This window comes from Scyliorhinus canicula, chromosome 3 (assembly GCF_902713615.1).
Source record: "Scyliorhinus canicula chromosome 3, sScyCan1.1, whole genome shotgun sequence".
Lineage (NCBI taxonomy): Eukaryota > Metazoa > Chordata > Chondrichthyes > Carcharhiniformes > Scyliorhinidae > Scyliorhinus > Scyliorhinus canicula.
Window position 1 is genome coordinate 175,703,164 of NC_052148.1, and position 25,256 is coordinate 175,728,419.

At 46.0% G+C, this 25,256-nt stretch overlaps 1 protein-coding gene across 1 annotated transcript in view; it reads left to right on the forward strand.

Moving 5' to 3' along the window:
- The window catches only part of antxr2a (ANTXR cell adhesion molecule 2a), a 281,083-nt gene that overhangs the window by 9,709 nt on the left and 246,118 nt on the right, over window positions 1-25,256 (forward strand). The window contains exon 4 of the mRNA XM_038791794.1: window positions 23,712-23,793. Coding sequence (XP_038647722.1) covers window positions 23,712-23,793 — 82 coding nt within the window. The remainder of the gene's footprint in view (window positions 1-23,711; window positions 23,794-25,256) is intronic.

The window sequence follows — 25,256 nt, forward strand, 5'->3', positions numbered from 1 at the left end:
CATGTGGCAAAATACGCTGGCTGGCCTGTGGATGCGTGGAACCACGCTGGCGGTTCCGTGCGTGCGCAAGATCAAGTTGGCCCTTCGCCACATGTGCATACTTGCGCCGTCCCTTCGGCGCCGGCTGGAGTTGACGTCGGAGTGATTGCCACCGGTTCTCCCGCCAGAAGGGAGAATCCCGGCCATGTTTCTTCAAGCTTGCTACAGATATGGTCACGAGGAACCACAATGGGATTCTCCAGCTCCACATCTTGCAGGTGCAACACATTGCCTGGCCCTGCATCTCTGAGGTATTGTGGCCATTTGCAGCAGCAGAATTGGACTCGGCCACAATCTGTAATCTCATCGCTCAGCATATCCCTCACCCTATCATTACCACCAAGCCAGGGGATCAACCCAGGTCCAATGAAGAGTGCACAGTGAGCTAGCCGAGTCAGCCGTGCTCTGCTCACATCCCATGAATGAATTTTCTAAAAAAAAATGTTGCTGCTTTCCAATCCATGCACATTTTGGCCTAAATTCTATGGTGGGATTCTCCGTTGGCCGAGTCGGGAAACTGCGATTAGGCGAAGAATCGGTTCCGATGCTGAAATCGTGGAGGGAACAGTTTCATGTCAAATCGCAATTCTCTGGCATCTCCACAGTGGCTTCAATGCATTCCAGAACCGACGTACAGTAAAAGCCTTTGGCATCTCATTAGTGAGCCTGACCTGAAGCCTCCGCAATTCTCTGCCTTCTCTGGGATGAGTTCCAAAGGCAAGGTTCACTTGTGCATTTAAAAATCGTCAAAAAGTGGCTGCGGGGGTGATGAGGGAGAGACAGAGGAGGTAGGACAAGGAGAGGCGTGACTGGGCTGTTTGTCCTGTCACTGGTAGAGCTGGCTGGGGTGGAGGCCATTGCCAGGGCTGGGAGGTTGATGACAGGGGAATGGGCCACGTGGCTGGGGTGACCCCCCAAGGGACTGGGGCAATGTCCAGGCACAGACCGCCTATGCCAAGGCCTGCAAGGCAGCCACTTGCTGCGTACCCCACTGACCACCCACCTTGGCCCCTGGTTCTGCAGAGTGACACTAGCCGTATTGGTGCCCCCACCATGCCTGCATCCCACCCTCCACCATACCACCTCCCCCCAACCGGCTGCCACCCGCAAGCGGGGCATCACATGGCCCACAGTAGCCCCTATGGGGGCGCCTGGTGAGGGCCATGGAGTGTACCACTGGCAAGAGCAGCGCCGACAGGCAGTACCCCCAGCAGCACAGATGGGCCTCCAAGGTTCCATACACCAACAGGGCCTGGGGTGAGGAGAGGACTGGGGGAGAAGGTCCGCAGTGCCAACTGAGGCCACCATGTTGTCCGTGGGACCTGTTGGGCACTGTGTTATGTACCATGCTAATATGTTGGCCGTTCAGCCCTGGATATTGGAATACAGCAATGATGGCCTTCCTGGTGGTCGCCGCAGCCGTGGGAAATGCCCTGCGGCTGTACAAGCTGGAGCTGCTCGAGGAGGATGCTGCAGCAGTGGAGCGTGCCGCAGCTGAACAGGAGGCAGCTGCTGAGTATGGAGAGCCGGCTGCCAACTGGCCAAGAAGGTGGAACGGGTGCAAACGACGTGCAGCATGAGGTCTCGTGTAACGGCAGCGCCTGTCATTCGAGGACCTACCGGACCGGGCATGGTCGTTGCACACTGGGCTGAGCAGGGGGACAGTGCACCATATCTGCCAGATCATGGTGCACCTGGCTGGCGGGGGAATGGTGGAGGATACCCAATCCCAGTGGCCATCAAGGTGACGGTTGCCTTGAACCTCTACACCACGGGGTCCTTTCAGGCGCTGCATCTCCACAATTGATGGTCCTCAGTGGCCAGTGTACCCAGCTATGGAGGCTGGTATGGGTGCCAGCATGTGGTGAAGGGTGGCCGTCCTCCGGGTTGGGAGGGGAGGGTTACGGGTGTGAGGAATGGGGGTTGGTGCCAGTGGCACAGTGCTGCCTATTCACCCTGGCTGCCCTGAGACGTTGTCCGTTTTTTACGGCATTGGAGGCCAGTTCGGGCGGTGTTACTGGTGCGGCTTACTGCCTCTGCCACCTGTGCCCAGGCACGGCGAACGGCGGTGGTTGGCAGCCTCCTTCTCAGGCCGGGATACAGGGTCACCCGCCTCTTCTCCATGGTGTCCAGGAGGGTCTTGAGGTCGGCGTCCATGAATCGTGGGGCCGCTCTCCTTGCTGCCATCTTGTTGGTTGGGATGTTGTTGGAAAATGGTTATGGAGACATCAAACATATTTAGGACCAATTTTTTGCACATGTCAAGGGTCTAACAGCTGTTTGCTTGTACCTATACAAGGAATGATGCATTTCCAATTCAGAATGGGCACTGCATGCCACCAGATATATTGGGTGCATTTTATGCCAATAAAATGGACGCAACATTGTTGATTTGTTTTCAGATACTGTATTGGATTGTCATGGCAACACTCAGCACTACTACTCCATCAGTACTCTCAAGCAGCCTTTGTACTGTTGGCCTGCTTGACTAGTATTTAGTCTTGTAATAGTAGCAGTTTAGTTCAGTTAAACATTCTGAGAACTGAAGCAATCATCTTTGGGGTCCTGCCAAAAACTCTGAGCCGTTGGCTTCAATTCCATCTCCCTCTGTGGCCATGGCTGATGCTTTGAAAACTCCAATCCCTATTACAGAATTTACAGTGCAGAAGGAGGCCATTCGGCCCATCGAGTCTGCACCGGCTCCTGGAAAGAGCACCCTACCCAAGGTTAACACCTCCACCCTATCCCCACAACCCAGTAACCCCACCCAACTCTTAGGGCAATTTTGGACATTAAGGGCAATTTATCATGTCCAATCCACCTAACTTGCACATCTTTGGACTGTGGGAGGAAACCGGAGCACCCGGAGGAAACCCACGCACACACGGGGAGGATGTGCAGACTCCGCACAGACAGTGACCCAAGCCGGAATCGAACCTGGGACTCTGGAGCTGTGAAGCGATTGTGCTATCCACAATACAACCGTGCTGCCCCATCTAAACTTCCAATGCCATATTCTCTTTTATTATCACTAACATTTGACTTTCACCGTTGCCCTCATCCACCTTTGGCCTAGCCTCAGCCCGTCTGCTGTTGAATTCCCCCATCCATGCCAGCATCACCTCCAGTGCTCCAATGCTCTGTTGGCCAGATGTGCTTCAATGCTCTGTTGGCCAGATCTATCTTCCATCCACCACCGTAAACGTCAGATAATCCAAAATGTTTCTGCCTGCAGTCCGTCTCAAACCAGGAATAATCCACCCAATCCCTGTGCTTGGTCATAACGTTTCCTCTTGGTTCCCTCGTGCATCCAATTGAAAACTTGCATCCTTGTGTTCAAATATGTAAGTGGTCTCACCCTGATCTTCCTTTGTAACTTTCTCCAGCACCACCATCCTTTGAGCAATCTACTGAGCTCTTGTGCATTCCACCACTCCCTTCTTCCCTCTTTCGGCAGCTGTACCTTCAGCCTTATAGGTGAATCTCCAGAATTCCCTTCCGTAACCTTTTCTTCCTTTCGTTCCCTTGTTTCTCGATTAACACTATGTTTTCAACTGACCTCTTCAATCAAGCTTTTAGTCACCCCTTCTTTGACTGTGTCGATATTTCTCTGGTTACCCTTTTGTGAAGCGACTTTGGACATTTCCCACAAGCATGATATAAATGTAAGTTGTTGTAACACACATCTTTGATCGACAAATACAATTAAACACATTTTATAGAAGATAATGACTTCTCGTCAATCCTGCATTTATTGTGTGCTTCTAAAATGCAATTTTGTCAAGGTAGATTTTCCTGTATGCTTCGGACTGGAGAATGATGGGTGATATAATTAAACATTTTATTTCTTCTAAAAGAACTTGATTTACTGAAATGCAATCCTTCAATTCTGTGGACATTTTCCAGATGCCCCTTGCTACTAATTTTAGTTTTTGGTCCATAATGTGACAGTTATGAATTGACCAGAGAGCTGGAATGGATCTAATAAGGGTAGAGCATTTCCGACTGACTGATAATTGAATCTTTTGAGGAGAATATCGGAGTGTCGGAAGATGTTGTTTATTATGGATTTCCAAAAGGGATTAGATTAGGTTCTACATAAGGATTATTGACAAAAATAAGAAAGCATGCAAGTTGAGGTAACCTTCTAACGTGGGTGAGCTGGTAAGAGACATGTTTTTTCTAGGATTAGTGGAATGTGACAAGTCATATTCTCGAGAGTGAGAGAGAGCTGAATGGGGCCTCAAATTATTTGAAGTGTGAAATTATACTAATTTTATTGTGCGACCTGGGATCTTGGTGACCAATTATACAGTCTATCTCCTCATCAACTGATGTTTAAGGATAGAGAAAGCAACAGAAACCGAGAAGAAAACAATTTGTATTAGTGTCAAAGTAGGCTCAGAAAGAGAGGGTGAAAAAATTGAACGAAGAGAGAAAGACAGACCGAAATGACACGTAAGAAATTGCAAAAATAATAGCAAATCTTGAAAATTGTGGCCTGCATCACCAAACCTCCTTTCCTTGCCGAACTCCTTCAACATGGTGTTGCCTCCTAAATTTGTCCCATTCTTTCCCAGAACTCCTGTGCTTGAATATCTGCAGTCAGGTTTCTGTACAGTGCAGAAATGGTCCTTCTACCATCCAGTGTGACTGTGACAAAATATTGCACTTCCTCCCTCGTGATCCTGTCTGCAGCTTTGGACACAGTTGACCACACCATCCTCTTTCAATGTCTCTCCACTATTATCCAGTTGGGTGGAATTGTATTTATTTAAAAGACAGTGGAAAGTCCAAGAGAGGCGGCGGTTAGATAGAGCTGGGTGTCATCAGTGTATCTGTGAACAATGCTGTTATGTACTTGGATGATCTTGCCAAAGGAACAGCATGTCGATAAGGTCAAGGATAGATCCTTGGGGGACACCAGAGGGAGTGCTACACGAGCAGAAAGTTACTGCAAATGATTCTCTATCTATGACTACATTCTTAACCATCGAGTCATAGTTAGAGGATAAAATTTGGATATGAACTTAATCGTTAACCCAAGGCCATTTTCTTTTTGGTTGTGAATGATTTTCTTTTATATTCCAATATTTAAGAATGTGCAATATTGGAACAGAATCAATTTGATTACACTGGCTTCTATTCTGTTGGTCAGGAGAATAATATAGTCAATTTACCAACTGTTGGCAAGTTTTTGGCACATGTACAGCGATTACAAAATAGATCTTGTGTGCATTAACAGCATGTACCCTTGTAAAGATGGGCTCACGATATGAAACTATGCATATTTTTACATCTACCAGTATGCTGCTAAATAATCTTTCATTGTTCAACTACGTTATTTGAAGAAGATTCAACATCCATGGAACACTATTTGTGAATCATGGATCTGAATATGTTTTCAAAAAGATAAATATATATATCTCTCAAATAATGAGAAAGTTATGGAATGCCATTTTTAAACAGCTGGTCCTTAATGCTCTGGCCACAGAGTTTTACTGACTGAACAGATTGGTCTGTGGGGTATAAGAGACAAAATAATGATCCGGTTAGAAGTAATAACTGTAAAATCTATGGCAGGATTTTTCGAGGTGCTCTTCGAGGTGGGGCTGGGGCGGGTGCCAGAAGGGTCATGGAGCTAAGTGTGGTGGTGTTCCCACCGTGGACTGAAATAGCTTTGCAATGGATGGATTTTCTCATCCTGTTCTTAGTATTGGGATATCTTGCCCTCTGTGCTTCATTTCTTGTTGTTTTATAAATTTAGACTACCCAATTATATATTTTTTCAATTAAGGGGCAATTTAGCGTGGCCAGTCCGCCTAACCTGCGGATTGTGGGGGATTGTGGGGGTGAAACCCACACAGACATGGGGAGAATGTGCAAACTCCACAAGGACAGTGACCCAGGGCCGGGATTCGAACCCGGGTCCTCAGCGCCGCAGTCCCAGTGCTAACCACTGTGCCACTTGCCGCCCTGTGCTTCATTTCTGATAGAGCAAAGATTACTTCCGCCAGCATTTGCTTGGCAGATAACAAAGTGATTCTGGCTTTCATACCATTTTAAAACAAAAAGCGCAAACTGTACTTTTCTCCTGAAAGCCCAATGCAACATTTCCCTGAGACAAGGCTGGGGTATTACGATGCATGCCCATTCCAATGAAGGATAATAATGTAAACATAAACAGTACTACACCCCAACAGCTAATCTGGCATTTATAATCATTCCCATATAAAGGACATTATAATTTTTAAGCTATCTGTAATGTTAAGTGGTGGTTATATTTAGGGGAAATGGACCAGGAATCTGTTCAAGTCACTGAATTTCAACAACCAGCTGCAGGTTTAAATGACTATTCCTCCACCAGCAATATGGTGAAGATGGGCAACACGGTAGCAAAGTGGCTAGCACAGTGGCTTCACAGCGCCAGGGTCCCAGGTTCGATTCCCCGCTGGGTGACTGTGAGGAGACTGCCCATTCTCCCCGTGTCTCCAGGGTTTCCTCCGGGTGCTCCGGTTTCCTCCCACAGTCCAAAGACGTGCAGGTGAGGTTGATTGGCCATGATAAATTGCCCTTAGTGTCCAAAAAGGTTAGGAGGGGTTATTGCGTTGCGGGGACAGGGTGGAAGTGAAGGCTTAAGTGGGTCGGTGCAGATTCGATGGGCTGAATGGCCTCCTTCTGCACTGTATGTTCTATGTGCATTGTTTAAAAACCCGACAGAATTAATAATGAAAGTCTGACATGAAGTTGCAGAGCAAATCAGGGCACCCGTGATCACAGATATATCATTTCTTCGAAGGGTGAGCTGTGCCGGATGGACGATGAACAATCGCGTTATTTTATTGCTGCCCAGCTGTCATGGAAATTATTGTAACAGGTTCCAAATGTTTTCTGCGTGCTGTACCTCACTCTCTAGCCAAACCCCAAAACACGTTCCATATCATTATGTTTGCAATCGAAAATCGCAATTAAAAGCAAGAGTAGAATAAATACAAGACAAAAGAAAGTTGATATAGTCTTGGGTTGGGATTTAGGCCTAGAACCTGTCATGCAATCCTATCACAATGCACATATTTGGATCCTGTACAAAGTGCATATCAGAGTGTGCAATATGTGCAGATTTATTTCTATTGATAGTCGAAAAAGATTTGACTTACAGTCAAACACCATCTTAAAACCTTGAGGCTAAGCTTGAGAATCAAAAAATAAAAAAAACAAAGAAAAGGACAGAACAGGTAGATCATGCTGTGAGCTTCCAAATTCATACATAAAACAAAGATAGTTCTTTGCCATAGGAACTAGAATATCGGTATTCTGAGTCAAGACCAAGTAAGGTGCAGATGGTGGACAGAACTGACGCAATGTTGGATGGGGCAATGCTGATATTGGGGAATGGTTCAAATGGAGAGGCCTGAGGCCGGGATAGGTGGATGGAGGTTTAAAGTGAGTTAGCAGTATTTGGCACAATAGCAGCAAGAGATAGGTGGCAAGAAGTGTAAAGTTCAATGGAAGACTGTAGGCAGGAGTTAAAATGAAACTGGGTAGGCACGCTACAGGACATAAAATCTGATTGGAGTGAGATTGTGAGAACAAGGCAGGCTTACCAGTCATAAAGGTAAGCAAATGTGGCATGGGTCCCGAAGATCTGCCAGTTGGCAGAACGTGGGGCCCAGGAGAAAAAGCTTGAAAAACAGTGATCTGTGGTATGGTCATTAAATTTGCCTCATAGTGCCTGCATGAGGCCTAGTTCATCAACTAAAGCTATGGGGTAGGATGCTATTGCACATTGCCTGTTTCCAAAATGGGCAGAGTTAAATTTCACTCTGCAATCTTTTGCATCGGACGTGTGCATGACCCCATATTGACTCAGGGAATTGATAGGCATCCCAAGAGTTTGTCAGCAACAAATAGGTTGAAATAAGTCATTTTGCTACTTGCCCTCTTAGACTTTTTTCTGCATCCTGAAATCTTTTTTTTTTACACTGTAACTTGCTGCAAATAGAAACTGATGATGACATGGAGAGGCAGCTGGGATCTCTGAGATGTGAATCAACAGTAGAATCATTGGATTCTGCAGCACAGAAGGAGTCCATTCGGCCCATCATGTCTGTCTGTAGAGCAGTCCAGTCACTTCCATTCCCCTGCTCAATTCCTGTAGGCCAGCAAGTTTATTTCCCTCAAGTACTGTCCAATTACTTGTTGAACATATTGATTGTCCCTGGTTCAGCTATTCTCATAGGCATTGGAGTACCAGGTCAGTACCACTTGGTGTGTAAAACAAGTTCTTCCTCACATCCGGGGCTCTGAAGAAAAGTGATATGCGGTTGAAAACCAAACTCTGTTTCATTCTCCACAGAGGCTGCCAGTCCGGTTGAGTTTTTCCAGCATTTTCTATTTTTAATTTAGATTCCCGGCACCCACAGAATTTTGGGTTTATTTTCCTCACATCTGCTCATTGGGCAGAGTTTAATGCAGCCAGCTGGTGCTGGCAAAATGGTGGACAGGAGTGGGGACTTGTCGGGGAGACCATAGGCAAGAAAATGGAATGTAATGAAATAGTTGGCAGGAACAGCCCATTCCCGGAAATTATCCATTATCAGCAGGAGCCTCATTACTGTTAATAAAGGCCCACTTAAGATCTATTTGCATGTAATTAATTTACATTACCTGCTGCCTCCTTGATTTAATGAAAGTCAGAGCAGATTTCTGTGGCTTTAATAATCCACCCAGTGAAAGCTGGCAAGATAAAATTAGTTCCCTGACTTACCTTGACTGTCCTTTAGACTTGCGCCAGTATGAGTTGCAGGGAACTGTAGCTCTTATGACGCCTTCTGTTGCATGGAAGTCAGAGTCCACTGGCTGGGGGACTTTGACAGGAAGTACTGAATCAAAAAGGCTAATATTTAAAGGCCCTGTGCATAGCTGAGGTGCAGAGGGAGTAATTCTTAAAGTGGCATCTCAGACCTGAGGAGGACACCCCTAGAAGCAGCCTGTGTAGAAATGTGGAAAGTGACAACTGTGGACCCACTGGGAATCTTCCACCCATCCTTGACCATTGGAGTAGATACACAATGCCGATAAACTCTGAAATACACAACTAGCAGCAACATTGACAGGAGGCCAGGCATCAAGGGAAAAGAGAATGCAGGTAGGCAGTGTATCCAGCAGTGTGCTGGAACAGAATATCCTCCCTGCAGATATCAGAGAGGCAGTGTCTGAGGAGGCTGTACCTCTTTAGGGATACAGTGACTAAATCCTGCACCCAAATGCAGGATGACATGTGCTTAAGGGAGTATGGTGGACATCTAGTGCCAGTTGCCCTGACAGTGACAGTGGTTCTCAAGGTTTACACCTGAGGCTAGTTACAAGGTTGCATGAGAGACGTATGTGGGATCTCTCAAACAGCCACACACCGATACATCAAGGAGGTAACAAATGCACTATTGAGGAGGGCTGGGGGTTATATTAAATACAGGCCAGATGAGGATAGCCTGGCAGAGGGGGCAATTGGGTTTGCTGCCATGGCCAGTTTATAGGCTGCACATCAAAACAGTGTCACAGCAGCCAGGTTACTTTATCTATTGGAGGGGCTGCTATGGACTGAATGTTCCACTAATTTGTGACTACTGGATGTAAATGCTGCCAGTGTGCACTTGCTGTCCAGGCTGTAGCCATTATGCCTATGTGCTACGCCTTTCCCAGGTGCTATACCTCTTCATATCCACTGTTTCATGGCTAGACCCTGGAAGATAGAGGGTATCCTCTCCAGACAAGGCTTTTAACTCCTGTCAGGAACTCATGCACTGAGGCTGAAGAGAGAATTAATCCCGGCCATAGCACAACAAGGGCCATCACGGAACAGACCTGTGGTTTGCTGAGATGCACGTCTGCTGCCTGGACTGGCCTGGGGGTGCTCTTCAATATGACCTTGTGAAGGTGTCATTCATTGTCATTGCTGCTCACTCCATAACACCTGGTATGGAGGGCATTAGCTATGAGGAGCGGTTGAATAAACTAGGTTTGTTATCACTGGAACGACGGAGGTTGAGGGGTGACCTGATAGAGGTCTACAAAATTATGAGGGGCATAGACAAAATGGATAGTCAGAGGCTTTTCCCCAGGGTAGAGGGATCAATTACTGGGGGATATAGGTTTAAAGTGCGAGGGGCAAGGTTTAGAGTAGATGTGCGAGGCAAGTTTTTTACACAGAGGGTAGTGGATGCCTGGAACTTGCTGCCGGAGGAGGTGGTGGATGCAGTGATGCTAGTGACATTTAAGGGGCTGATGCACTATCAATGACCACAGAAACGAGGTTGTAGTCCGAACTGAAGGCTTTAATAGACAAGATGTTTCCCCCAGCAGCTCAGGTACAGAAAGGAAGCTGTGGGGGATACACGGGCTCTTGTACCCCGCCTTACTGGGCGGAGCTACCTTACAATTCTAACCAATGGGTGACTAGTGTTACATACCATTGGGCCAATGAGCAGCGAGCCTTCTCCACCAATGGTGTCTCAGCATTGCTAGGTACCGTAGTACCTCTAGTCATAATACCACAGGGGCATCTTGACAAAACATGAATAGGATGGGAATAGAGGGATACGGACCCAGTAAGTGTAGAAGATTTTGGTTTAGACGGGCAGCATGGTCGGCACAGGCTTGGAGGGCCGAAGGACCTGTTCCTGTGCTGTAATTTTCTTTGTTCTTTGAAGAGGAGGAGGCACAGCTGACGCGGGGGAAGGGGTGAAGGCATGGCACTTGAAGAAATATTGGAACATCTGGCTGCTGCCAATGCCAGAGTGATGGAGGTGGATGCTTGGGAGGCAATGGAAAACCTAATTCTTGCTCCATTCCAGTGCCCTGATCTGTAATGAGGGTGATCCTCCCATGGAGCCCAACCCGCTGATCGGAGATGGCATGTGTACCCACACTGAAGCTCTTGCATCAGCCTGCCTCAGATAATAAATGGATGCAGGTCTCTCAAATCGGTGAGCCACATTACAAAGCCCCTTGCATGCATGCTGATGCCTTCAATAAAAAGAGCTAAACCCAACCAATGCACAAAGTAAGTTTAATGATCCATATCTACACAAACAGTTCTATCATCTCCAGTGCCCATCACTGTGATGAAGTGGCCATTTTCAATGTTTGAGTGCAATGCTGAGGTGCGTCCCCAGCATCTGCAGATACGTTGGGTGCAGGCTGTTGCTGCTGCTGATGCCCTGTGACTTTTGGTGACTGCGGTGGTTGTCCTTTGGCAGCCGAAGGTCTAGAGTGCTCTGCGTACTGAGGGAGTTCTGCACCAGTGCAGTAGCCTCCTAAGTGGCCACTACTCCTGGAGGGTCAGTGACAAGGGTGTTGGGAGTCCACTGGATGCCTTGAGAGGAGACCGTTTGTCAGGCTGCAGCCCTTCCAGTCTCTCAGTCTGAAATGGTGCCTCCTAGTCCTTGTGTGACCAGTTACTGGGAATAGTATTCTTTCATCTACCCTCTGTAAACCAGTCATATTCTGGTACACTCTAATCGCCCCTCAATTTCCTTTGCTCAAACGTCTCCAAACAGCTCAAGTATTTAAAATTCCTGATCCGGGCAGCACGGCGGCGCAGTGGTTAGCATTGCTGCCTTACGGCGCCAAGGTCCCAGGTTTGATCCTGGCTCTGGGTCACTGTCCATGTGGAGTTTGCACGTTCTCCCTGTGTTTGCGTGGGTTTCACCCCCACATCCCAAAGATGTGCAGGATAGGTGGATTGGCCACGCTAAATTGCCCCTTGGAATAAATGAATTGGGTAATCTAAATTTAAAAAATAATTCCTCATCCCTCAAATCATTCTGGGAAATCTCCTCTGCACCCTCTCGAGGATTCTTACATCCTGCCTAACGTATGGAGACCATAATGGAATGCAGTACTCTGGTTGTCCAGAGCTTTAGAAAAGTTCTGCATCATTTCCCTGCTTTTTTTCTTGATACCTCTGTCTATGAAGCCTGTATTTTTGCTAATTACTGTCTCTCAATGTGTCCTGCCATCTTCAAAAGTCTACTCTCGTGAATCCCCATGTCCTTCTTTGCCTACTGACTTTTTACAATGGTGCCATCAAATCTGAATTGCTTCTCTGCCAAAATGCACCACCTTACACTTCTGTAGTGTGAATTCTGTCCTATCTGCCAGCCTAAATGTGTTATGTTACACCCTCACCCTTGTATCATCCTCACTGTTCGCCAGTCCTCCAAATTTTGGTATAATTGATCAATTTTAAAAATGTACTCTGCACTCTAAGATCTAAGTAATTTGTAAACAGCCAAAAACAACAGTTTTTTGGGGCTGACCTTGTGATATCACCCTCCTGCCTGAAAAGCAATCATTTACCATGACTCGCTGTTCCTCAATGCCAATTTTTTACATGCATAGAACATACAGTGCAGAAGGAAGCCATTTGGCCTATCGAGTCTGCACCTACTCACTTAAGTCCTCACTTCCACCCTATCCCCATAACCCAATAACTCCTCCTAATCCTTTTTGGACACTAAGGGCAATTTATCATGGCCAATCCACCTAACCTGCACGTCTTTGGACTGTGGGAGGAAACCGGAGCACCCGGAGGAAACCCACGCAGACACGGGGAGACTCCGCACAGACAGTGACCCAGCGGGGAATCGAACCTGGGACCCTGGCGCTGTGAAGCCACAGTGCTATCCACTTGTGCTATCATGCTGCCCTATACCGTGCTGCCTTGGATTTTTTATCCAAATCTGACACAGACTCTCTTACTCCATGAGCTTCTGTTTTGTTAACCAGCCTTTCATGTGGCACTTTGTGAAAAACTTTCCTCAAATTCATATAGACAATATCCATTGCTTTTCCTTTATCCATCTTCTCTGTTGTTTCCTCAAAAAATTCAATTAGATTAGTGAGGCACAATTTACGTTTTCTAAATCTGTGTTGGCTAACCTTAATTAATTCAAACGCTCCAAGTGTCTGTTAATTTTATTTGTTTAGGTGAATATTATTTCTCAAACAATCCCCACCACTGATGTTAGTGTGAGGATCCACGTGCCTGTAGTTACTAGGAATGTCTTTACAGCTGTCTTGAATAAGGATGTCACATTTTCCACTCTGCCATCCTCTGGCACCTCCGCTGTATCTAGGGCAGATTGGAAGATTGTGGCAAGCCCTTTTTCTATCTCCACCCCTACTTATTTTAGCAACCTGGGATGGAAGCATAGCCAGCCTTTCCAGTGTATCCTACATATTAATTTTCACCTCATCCACTATCCCTACCCTATTTGCTTCCATCAATATTCTTTCTGCTCTTTCTTCCTAAGTCAACATTGATGCAAACAACTTATTACTCATTTCAACTTTGTCCCTAATAGGACCTACCCTGCCTCTTATTACGTGTGTAATATTTACATGCTGGTCACAATTCCAATATTTACTCTTTGCCAGTCATATTTTACTCTTAACTTCGCCTCTAAACTTTTATTGTAGTTGGCCTGGTTTTCATTTGCATTCCAAATCATAACTCGAAATTTCACCTCATATCATCTCTAGTTCTTTTGCCAATTATTTTAAATCCATGACCTCTGGACACATACCCATTTGTCAGAGACAATAGTTTCTTCCTATTTGTCCATGACCTCTGGACCCATTTGCCAGAGACAATAGTTTTTCCTATTTGACCTATCAAAACCTCCCAGAATATTGAATATCTTGATTAGATCTTCCCTTAACCTTCTTTGCTCAATGGAAAACAATCCCAGCTTCTACAATTTCTACATATAACTGAGGGCGGCACGGTAGCACTGTGGTTAGCATTGTTGCTTCACAGCTCTAGGGTCCCAGGTTTAATTCCCGGCTTGGGTCACTGTCTGTGCAGAGTCTGCACGTTTCCTCCGTGTCTGTGTGGGCTTTTTCCTCGTGCTCCGGTTTCCTCCCACAGTCCAAAGATGTGCAAGTTAGGTAGATTGGCCATGCTAAATTGCCATTAGTGTCCAAATAAAAAGGTTAGGTGGGGTTACTGAGTTATGGGGATAGTGTGGAGTGTGGGCTTAAGTAGGGCACGCTTTCCTCGGGCCGGAGCAGACTCGATGGGCTGAATGGCCTCCTTCAGCACTGTAAATTCTATGATTCAAAATTCCTCATCACCAGTATCTTTTGGTAAAATATGTCTCATATCCTGTCCAGGCCGTTGGCATTTTCCCTATAGTATGGTGCCTCAAAATATAATACTTAAGTTGATACCTAATCAGAATATTGACCGCCCTCTCCTTTCCCACTCCATTCAGCAAGCTGTTGATGAACAGTGCAAGCAATGCTGGAGCTTGCCTGTTAGATCTAAATTAATCATGGTGGCAAATTTGAGTCCATAGTGATCATGCATGTTCCAGACACGATACCCATTCTGCTCCTGAAACTAATTTGTGTAGAAACCCTACAGTGCAGAAGGAGGCCATTGGGCCCATTGAGTCTGCACTGACCCTCCGACCCACTTCGACCCACTCCCCCACCCTATCCCTGTAACCTCACCTAACCTACACATCTTTGGACACTAAGGGGCAATTTAGCGTGACCAATTTACCTAACCTGCACATCTTTGGACTGGGAGGAAACCGGAGTATCCGGAGGAAACCCATGCAGACACGGGGAGAAAGTGCAAACTCCACACAGTCACCCAAGGCCGGAATTGAACCCGGGTCCGTGACATGTGACACAGCAGTGCGAACTACTATGCCACCCTTTATACTCCATCTACTCTTATTCCATATCCTCCATCTTCTCTTATTATTTCTTTAAAATTTAGAGTACCCAATTCATTTTTTCCAATTCAGGGGCAATTTAGCATGGCCAATCCACCTAGCTTGTACATTTTTGGGTTCTGGGGGCAAAACCCACGCAAACAAGGGGTGAATGGGCAAACTCCACACGGACAGTGACCCAGAGCCGTTATCGAACCTGGGAACTCGTGCCGTGAGGCCACAGTGCTAACCCACTGTGCTACTGTGCTGCCCTTTCTCTTATTCTCATTCTCTTATTCTCTCTTAACATTCTCATTACCTTATTAATTTTGTCCGATTCCTTGTAACTGAAATTAGTCTCTGCCTCAACAGTTATCTGGTGAAGATTTCTGTGTGTTTATTCTTTCATGGAATGTGGATGTCGTGAACAAGGCCAACTCAAATTGCCTCGGAAGAGGCGGTAGGGTGCTACATACTGTGAACTACTGCAGTCCATGTGCAGTCGGTGCACCAAGAGTTCCATGTGAAAGGGAATTGCAGGATTTTGATGCAGTGACAGTGAAGGAGTGATGATATATTTCCAAGTCAGGATGGTATGTGGCTTGGAAGGGAACTTGCAGGTGGTGGTGCCCCCATGCATCAGCTGCTCTTGTCCTTGGTGGCAGAGTGTGGGCTTGGAAAGTGCTGTCTAAGGAGCCTTGGTGAGTTGCTGAAGTGCAACTTGTAGCTGGTGCACACGGCTGCCACTGTGCATCGGTGGTGGAGGGAGGGAATGTTTAAACTGGTGGTTGGGGTGCCAATCAAGAAGGCTGCATTGTTCTGGTGTTTCTGGAGCTGTGCTCATTCAGGCAAATGGGAGTATTCCATCACACTGCTGACTTGTGTCTTCTTGATGGTGGACAGGCTTTAGGGAGTTAGGGTGTGAGTTACTCCATATGATTCCCAACTCCTGACTTACTCTTGTAGCCACAGTACTTATATGGTTGCTCCAGTTGAGTTTATGGTCAATGGTGAGCCCCCTGAATGTCGATGATAAGGCATTCAGCAAAGATAGCAATATTGAATGTAAAGGAGAGGTGGTTAGATTATCTCTTGTTGGAGATGGTCATTGCCTGGCACTTCTGTGGCACTTTCTGATTTGGATGGGTAAAGTCTGACCTTAAATGACTTCAGTATCAAAGGGAAAGCCAACCAATCATGCACATGATCCTTTACTATGACTCCTTTTGGCAGTCAGCTGTCTCAGATGACTTAAATTACCTAGATAAAATGAGGTGCATAGTTTGAATCCACTTGTAGAGAGTGGCTTGGATGGAACATTGGGCAGACAGGACCAAGTCACATTTATTTCCACCTTTTGATGCTTTTCCTGCCTTTCTCTTTCCATTTGTTCCTTGATCCTGCTGCCTCTCGCTTCCTGCACAGCTATTTAATGATCAAGCCCACCATATTGTAGTTCTTGAAGCTTTCCATAATAGTTTCCAATTGGCGTGTACATTTATAAGGGATCATTTTAACCTAACTCATCGGGAGGGAAAGGAGTGAGTTTGGGTGGGATATTAGTTTTACACTTGCTTGATGTTACTCCCAGTGATGCAATGGAGAGTAAAAGTATGCAGGATCCAAATCCAATGCAACATTCTAACCTGTCAGTTTCCATTTGGTTACATTAAAATTACCCCATTGTTTCTTTGAAAGGTGTTTCTCTGATGCTTTGGGGAGTCACTGTGTATTAAAGCAGCTGATTTAAGTGCCATTGGCAAACTGGCCCGTCAGTCACCGTGGCTCCCAGGAACGCTGAAAATTTGAATCAAGTTGATTTAAATATTTCAAAATTTGAAGTGGGCTGTTACAAGTAAGGCCATGCACACTCCTCCAACTGAGACAAAGGCACCATACTCCTTTCAGAAGCAACTGTTCTCAATTACATTATTAGTGGGCGTGAGGCCAGAGGAGAAGCCAGGTAGTCTCTGATTCAGCAATAGCTGCCAGTAAATTCACAGCATCAGCACGACGTCACAGGATTGCTTGTATGGAAAAAGGAAGGGCAGGTTTTCTGAGGTTTGGACTGAGGCATTACTTGGCAGGGCATAGGAAGCTTTCCCCTCCAGTTAAATATGCTGAATCTGATTTTAAGAGTGTTTTATATCAATGGAGATGGAATGTGTTTGATTGCCCAGCATTGCCAACTCTTACTTTGACAATATTGCTTAAAAGAAAATAACTAAGTTATGTTCAAGAACTTGTGTGTTTCGATATCCTGAGTGATAACTCAAAAAATTACCAGAACTTTGAAGCTATTAATCGCAGAGACATAATTATTTTTTCCAGTTTATCAGAGTTCAATGTAATGTAGTTTACACTTTATTATCATAAAACATTGTGAATAGAATTCATAAAAAGAAAGATGTGGAAAAAAATCTTCGCTTTTCTGCTGACTGTGGGAAAGAGTGACCGGAACTCTGTCATCTGCCTGAGTGATGATTACTCAGCACTGCATTGATTATTTCAGTCAGTTGTGGACAGGGCCACATCCCTCAGCTGACTGGGAATTGAATGTCGTGAAGGGAACCTATTTGACTGCTAAGGTATTGGCTCCCATTCATTGAACACAAGAAGATAAGAGATAGGAGCAGACTGCCTGGCCCATTGAGATTGCTCCACCATTTAATGGCCTTCAACCCCACTTTCCTACCGCTCTTCCTTGATTCCCTGAGAGACCAAAGATCTGTCTATCGCAGCCTTGAATATAGTCGACGATGAAACATCCACAACCTTCAGGGGGAAAGAATTCTGAAGATTCGCAACTCTTTGAGTCAAGGGCTGGGATTTTCTGCGAACCGGCGGGGTGGGCAACAACGGCGAAAAGGAGTGGCGTAAACCACTCCGGCGTCGGGCTGCCCCGAGGGTGCGGAATCCGGCACTGAAGGGCCTCCGCCGGCCGGCGCGAGTTGGCGCATGTGCAGGAGCGCCAGCGTGTGCTGGTGTCATCCCAGTGCATGCGCAGGGGGTTCATCTCCGCGTCGGCCATTGCGGACTGCGATACCGGCCGGCGTGGAGGAATAGAGTGCCCCCACGGCACAGGCCCGCCCGCGGATCGGTGGGCCCCGATCGCGGGCCAGGCCACCATGGGGGCACCCTCCGGGGCCAGATCCCCCCCCAAGGACCCCGCTCGGCCCATCGTGGGCCAGAGAATTCGGGCAGCCCGGGGCCCATTGCGTATCGCCGGTCCTCATCATTCTCTGAGGCGGGCGGCGTGATTCATGTCGGGGGGATTTTTGGGGGGCCGGAGAATTCGGCGGCTGGCAGGGGCGGGATTCACGCCCCCCCCCCGGCGATTTTCCGACCCGGCAGAGGGTCGGAGAATCCCGTCCAAGAAGTTTTTCCTCAACTAAATCCTAAATGATTGACCTGAGACTGCGCCCTTATGTTTTATGTCCCTCTGCCAGGGGAAACAACGTTTGTGTCTACTCTGCCAAGTCCCTTCAGAATCTTGTATATTTATATGAGGTCATTTCTCATTTTCCGAAATTCCAGAGCTTACAAATTGAATGCAGAATAACTGTTAGAAACTTGGATGTCAACAGGTAGTTTACAGCTGATGGAATTTTCCGTTTCAACTGTTATGTTCCCTCTGCGGGACAGACCTGGTAGGGAATGATTTCTCGCAGCTGCAAGAGGCCATTGGGAAATTTTGGGGGTGATTCTCCGAGCCCCACGCTGGGACGGAGAATCGCTGCAACCGCCGTGATGCCCCGACGCCGGCTCGCGATTCTCCGAGGTGCGGAGAACCGCCGCCATTTGCGCCGGCGCGTTTGGTGGGGCCGCCGATTCTCCGGCCTGGATGGGCCGTGCGGCTGAGCGAATCCAACAGAATCCCGCCGGCGCCGTTCATCCTTGGTTGCTGCCAGCGGGATCTCTGCGCGAACGTTGGGGGGTGCGGGAGGGGCCTCCGATGGGGTCTGGCCCGCGATCGGCGGGCCGGCCTCTCCCCCCACCCCCCTGGCCTACTTTCTGGCATGGCTGGCCCCTGAACACCGACGCCATGTTGAGTTGGGGCCGGCGCGATAAAGAAATCCCCCGAGCATGCGCAGGTTGGGGCGGCGCAACTGCGCATGCGCGGGTTGGCGCGGCGCCCATTGTGGGGGCCAGAATCGGACGTACCCGGGCCCGGTTCGCGCCGTCGTGAAACGCGACGGCGTTCACGACGGCGCGAACACTTGGGCTCCATATTGGAGAATCGCCCCCAACATGTTGATTAGCATTTTGTTGCTTGCATTGTGTCCATCGGATCAGAGGAGATCATCTGAAGGGCACCATTTTCCTCTTCTAGTAACATGAGTGTTGATACAAATTTGAAAATAAGATGATGGATATCTTTGTTGGTTTACTTGGTGGGTGGACAGAGACGGCATGAACGTCGAGCTTAGTAACATCACAAATTGCTCTGTTGACTGATTTCCAACCTAAAACACGAGTTGGCATGATGATGCTGTATTAGTTGATAAAGGAGCGTTTTAGCTTAGCTGAACTATAATCAGTCATTTTTTTGAGGCTTTGAAGAGGTGCAGCTGCTTCTCAACTGAGTTACTTGGAATCTGGAGCTCCACAGCCTTGAGATTTCAAGCACAAAAAGCAATATTAAAATGCACCATGAATAGAAGAATAGAATTGCTTACTGAACACAATGGATTATTTGGTCACGAGGTTAAATGATGTAAACCAGCCTATCTGAGCAATAATAAAAAGCTCTTTTGTCAGATTTTTTATTGTGTATATATGTGTTTGTTTTGTATAATTGTTATAAACAAAGAATCCATTAAGTGATCCATCTTGGGCAGTGGCCTACTTCTCCATTAGCAGCATTTTGTGGCGGCAGCAGGGTATATCACTCAATGTACTTATTAATCAACGACAGAAACTGGCAGTGTGGAACAATGAACTCAATTACTGTCTATTTTTAAGACTTGTGAAGCACAAGTATCTTGAGTGTTATAAAAGCAAAAGACTGCATTTTGGGGAGGGGGAAACTCTCGTATGTGTAAAAGATAGGACTAATTTTTCTGTTTTGTGAAAGGACATGAAATATAAAATGATAGGATGATCAGTACAGAACCATAGAATCCCTACAGTCCTTCTGTGTGCCTGAATACAGAAAAAGATGGGAGACACCGACATGGTTGGCTCAGTTTAATCATTAAATTTGGTGCCTCCAAGGAAAAACGGTGGATGGATAAGCTAGAGAATAAGGGAGAAAGGAGAAAGCCACGAAGCCATGGTAAACTGGTGCACACCTTCATGTACAGCAATTGATAATACAGCCACAGAAAATTTAGGATAACATTTTCACACCCTGTTCAGGCGTGCATCAAGCATATTTCCTCTACTCCAATTATACCAGAGGCACCAATGACACATCATACCGTCTTTTTTTCGGATATGAGACCTGCCTGTGTCTCTGCAGGAGCCAGTCAATGATTCTTTAACCCTAACATAAAGACAAGGAAATACAGAAAAAATCCACAAAGACCTTAGTTCGAAGGAAATATTTAACATATAACCACGGGACACAAATTCCCCTACATTTGGCACATCACAGTCATCACATTCTCCCCGTGTCTGCATGGGTCTCACCCCCCACAAACCAATAGATGTGCAGGTTAGGTGAATTGGCCATGATGATTTGCTCCATAATTGGAAAAATAATAAAAAAACAATTCCACATTTATATCCAGAGAATACCAGCAAATGTTCATACAATTTAGAATATCAAACATTATAATCGTAGTGGTCGGTGTCTCCCCTCGTAGGAAAATAAAAGGATACCAAAACGAACAGGGATCTCAGGCTAAAATGATACCAAGATAAAGCCATGAACACATAGCTCTGTGGTGCACGTCCTCCTTCATTAGGCAAAAAAGAGAAAGCTACACAAGATTTGGGATTCCTTATGGGGTAAAAAGAAACAAAATCTAACTCAGCCTCACAAGACCTCCAAGCAGTAAAAGGATGCCCAGGAGAAGGGCGACAACAGGATGTCGCCATCGGTACAATTCGTGGCTTGGCAGCGTACGTGCTACTCTACAAGAGCCAGTAAACCAAGGATTCTTACACCATGCCAAGACTCGCTACACAACAGACCTCATTCCTCTCCAGCCAAATCAGAGGCAGCGTCCAGGCCCCACTAACACCAGAAAACGTGAACCATTTTCCCCCATTGGAAACCTCACCGATAAGGGGAAGAGGAATCGTCGAGACACCTGTCAAGGAGGTGCCTCGGGAAGGGATATGACACTCCAACCCCAGCAAGATAAGGAATGCCTCTAGAATTAAATATAAATAATCCGAGCCTTTTAAAGCACCTCACCTACCCAGATAAAGAAAGGAAACCCCAGAGAGAGAGAGAGGAACACCAGGATTAGTCAATAGATGTTATACATGGTCTAGCCACCCTGCTCTGGCTCTACTGATCTTATCTACAAATAAAGTGACTGGGTACCTAAAAAAATGTACTGCCTCAGTGTAAAAGCAAGGATTACAGCATATTAAAAAAAATATGTAAATACTGCAAAAGCCTCATGTCACACCACCAGCTCAGCATGAATTTCATTATCTAACAAAATAACAGGCGACAAATGCATCTGAAATTGTACACCCTTCTCAGGATAAAAGACATAACACCAAATCAGGGGTATATTCAAAGTTCAGGATTAGTGATGAATGGCAGGATAATAAAACCATCTATGGACCTTGGAAAAGCGAGGATCGTCGAGCAACATCCAGGATCCATTCAGAGTTTCACTGAGTTTCACATCTGTGTTATCTGTCATATCGTTCCTAGGCCCCAGTGGGTGGTGAGGACCCGTCGCATTTGGTAACCTCCAACTCTTCTCAACGAACACCAAGGACAAGACAATGTAAGACCAGTGGTCGGGCTCTCCGACCTACCCCAGGCCTCAAAGACAATGTGTTCCATTCAACTCAAAATGCTCAGCCTTCAAATCGAGATGTGAAAGCATGGCAGCCAGTTCTCAAATTTGGCTGGGAATTCATCCCCAGCTCCCCTCGGGAGACCGGAAGCATAGATACTCCCCCAGCCCCATCACCCATGAATCAACCAGGATGTTTGACATACGATACAGCAGGACTTCCAAGGACTTCAACCATTCTCTTTAGGATTCCTCAAAGTTCATCGGTGTGAGCACCAATAACCTGTGTCGTGGAGCCGAGACTGTCACCACAACTTCCCTCAAAATGGCAGCCATCAGCTCGACGCCAATGGCACTGCTGAAGTGTAGGCCCGCTCCCCAGCGAAACTGCTAATGTGAACTGGGCCCCATCCCAGCCGCTGCCAACCCTCTCGATCAAACAAGGATTTTCTTGACTTGACCCGGCGATGTATTGCCAAATTTCAGCCAGGAACTTGCAAGAGTATAGTACAAATCATATACACAAGGATCAAATAATAGTGGGTTGTAGATCAGGATAAAAAAAGGATTAAAAGATGGTAGCGCTGGAGCTCATGAAAACGCAACTGCTCCCATGCTGACATCACGTGACCCTCTTGTCCCTTTTTTAAGTTTAAACTTTGGAAGTTTTGTCAGCATTTTATGAATGAAAAGGCATGTCGCTGCTAAGAAATGAAGCACACTGCGGCTTTACATCAAGCAGTCGGACAATTCTGTATACCAAGACCAGATGCAAGATTAAGATCTCCCTACTCTTGACAGAGCATCTCAATGTCAACCTCCATACTATCCTGAGCCTGCAAGAACTTTCTATTTCACATACCTTGTAGGGCAGCACGGTGGCCTAGTGGTTAGCACAACCGCCTCACGGCGCTGAGGTCCCAGGTTCGATCCCGACTCTGGGTCACTGTCCGTGTGGAGTTTGCACATTCTCCCCGTGTCTGCGTGGGTTTCGCCCCCACAACCCAAAAATGTGCAGAGTAGGTGGATTGGCCACGCTAAATTGCCCCTTAATTGGAAAAAATAATTGGCTAATCTAAATTTTTCAAAAAAAAAAAAAAGATTTCACATACCTTGCATTCCTGTAACTTCTGGGTGAAATTATAAATTATTTGTTCATTTGTGTTGAAGACAGATAATTTTCCAGTATGAGCTAACATAGGAATTGTTTGAAATTGTGAAAATAAACTAATTTCAAATAGGTTTGTTATAGTTTTTAAAAATAAATTTAGTGTACCCAATTCATTTTTTCCAATTATGGGGCAATTTAGCGTGTTCAATCCACCTTTCGTGCACACCTTTGGGTTGTGGGGGAGAAACCCACGCAGACACGGGGAGAATGTGCAAACTCCACACGGACAGTGACCCAGAGCCGGGATCAAACCTGGGACCTCGGCGCCGTGAGGCAGCAGGGCTAACCCACTGGGCCACCGGGCTGCCAGGTTTGTTCTAGTTGACTAAAAGAAAACCTTTTCCTCCACTCTATTTGGACAGCGTATAAATCTAAGTTCCGGAACTGACACCCCATTGGAGAAGTCCTGCGGCTTTGTCTCAATCATTGCAATTTCCCGGCTAGCTGAGCCCTTGTTAATTATTTTTTCTCTCACTGAAGTAAATTGAATCTAATTTAAAACAAATTCATTTTTGCTATGTGCACGTTGTTGGATAGACCAGCATTTATTGCCCATCCCTAGTTGCCCTTGAGAAAATGGTGGTAAGCTGCCTTCTTGAATGGCTGCAGTCCATGTGGTGTAGCTACAGGAGGGAATTCCAAGATTTTGACCCAGTGACAATGAAGGAATGGTGATGTATTTCTAAGTCAGGATGATGAGTGACTTGAAGGTGAACCTCCAGGTTTGTACTTCCTGGGTATCTGCTGCTCTTGTCCTTCGAGAGGTAGTGGCCAGGGGTTTGGAAGATGTTGCCTAATATTCAAGAATTGATGTTTAGAATGTTTTTACCTTTTTTGTTATAGGAAGGAAATCAATGATGGTCTTGCTGCTCTAAAAAATGTCAATCCAGCAGGTGATACCTATATGCATCTAGGTATAAAAGCAGTAAGTTTCAGTTTTTATTTACTTGGTGGACCTGTGGAATTGTGAAAACATGTTTCTTCTTTGCATGCCTTTTACACTGAACATTCTATCCAAAACTAATCAAATGAGATAATAGCATTTAATGAATAGTATAAATGTCACCATTGTGAAAGGTAGATGGACAGCCGATATGGTTACTGTGTGTGGAACATTGGCATTTTACTCATCAGTTCAAAGAAGGCAACAAGATCCACTTGAGTTCCAGAATGTTCGAAAATTCTCTCATTTATTTTTATCCTGCAATCTTAAAATTGCTTTACAAGTTGGGCATCCCTTATTTGAAATTCCAAAAACGGAAAAATTCAAAATCCCCATTTTGTTTTTGAGCTCGCTGCACATGTTCCCAACGAATGCCGCACATAAGCAGTTCCCAACATTCCACACATGTGCATATCGCAACGCACACCGCACATGCGCAGTTCCCAATGTTACGCACACGTGCAGTTCCCAACGTGTGCCACACATGCGTAGTTCCCAATGTGCACTGCAGTATATTCCAAAATCCGAAAAAGTCCAAAATCTGATACGTACTTGGCCCCAAGGATTTCGGAAGAGGGATTTTCAACCTGTATCTTTATAAATGCATGTGACCTCAGGTGTGCAACTCTTAGCAATCACATTTCATGTCAGACTGAAAGGTTCTTGCCACACTTTAGGGTATAAAGAAGCTAATCATATCATGTGAAAATTACAGATTCTCTGGGAGCCAATGATTCTGGAGTCAAAATGTATGCAGCCTCTTAACTGACCTTATTTAGCTAAGTTGGCTGAACAGTGGGTTCGTGATGCGGAGTGAGACCAACAGCATGGTTGCATATTCCTGTACCAGCTGAGGTTATTTACAAAGCTCTCAGCTTCTCAACCTTATCCCTCGCCTGAGGTGTGGTGGTCCTCAGGTTAAATCACCACCAGTCAGCTTTCCCCCTCAAAGGGGAAAAGCAGCCTATGGCCATCTTGGACTATGGTGACTTTTATCAATTATGTATAGATTTTTAAAAAAAAGATGAATGAGTCCAAAGTTCAGATTTGGCAATTATTTTCTAAATGCTCTTGCCAAATGGGAGCAGTTAGATTCTGTCCTTAAAGTGATGCCCACTTCACCATTCTCGCAGTGAATTGTAAACGACACAGTATTAATGCCTGTAGCATCTAGTATCATCTGATTGTGCACAACGACTCCAGTGATCTGCTTGTAATTTTATAATGTTGGTAACTCCTATAATAATAATCTTTATTGTCACAAGTAGTATATTAACACTGCAACGAAGTTGCTGTGAAAATCCCCAGTCGCCACATTCTGGTGCCTGTTCGGGTACATAGAGGGAGAATTCAGAATGCCCAAATTACGTAACAGCATGTCTTTCGGGACTTGTGGGAGGAAACCGGAGCACCCGGAGGAAACCCATGCAGACACTGGGAGAATG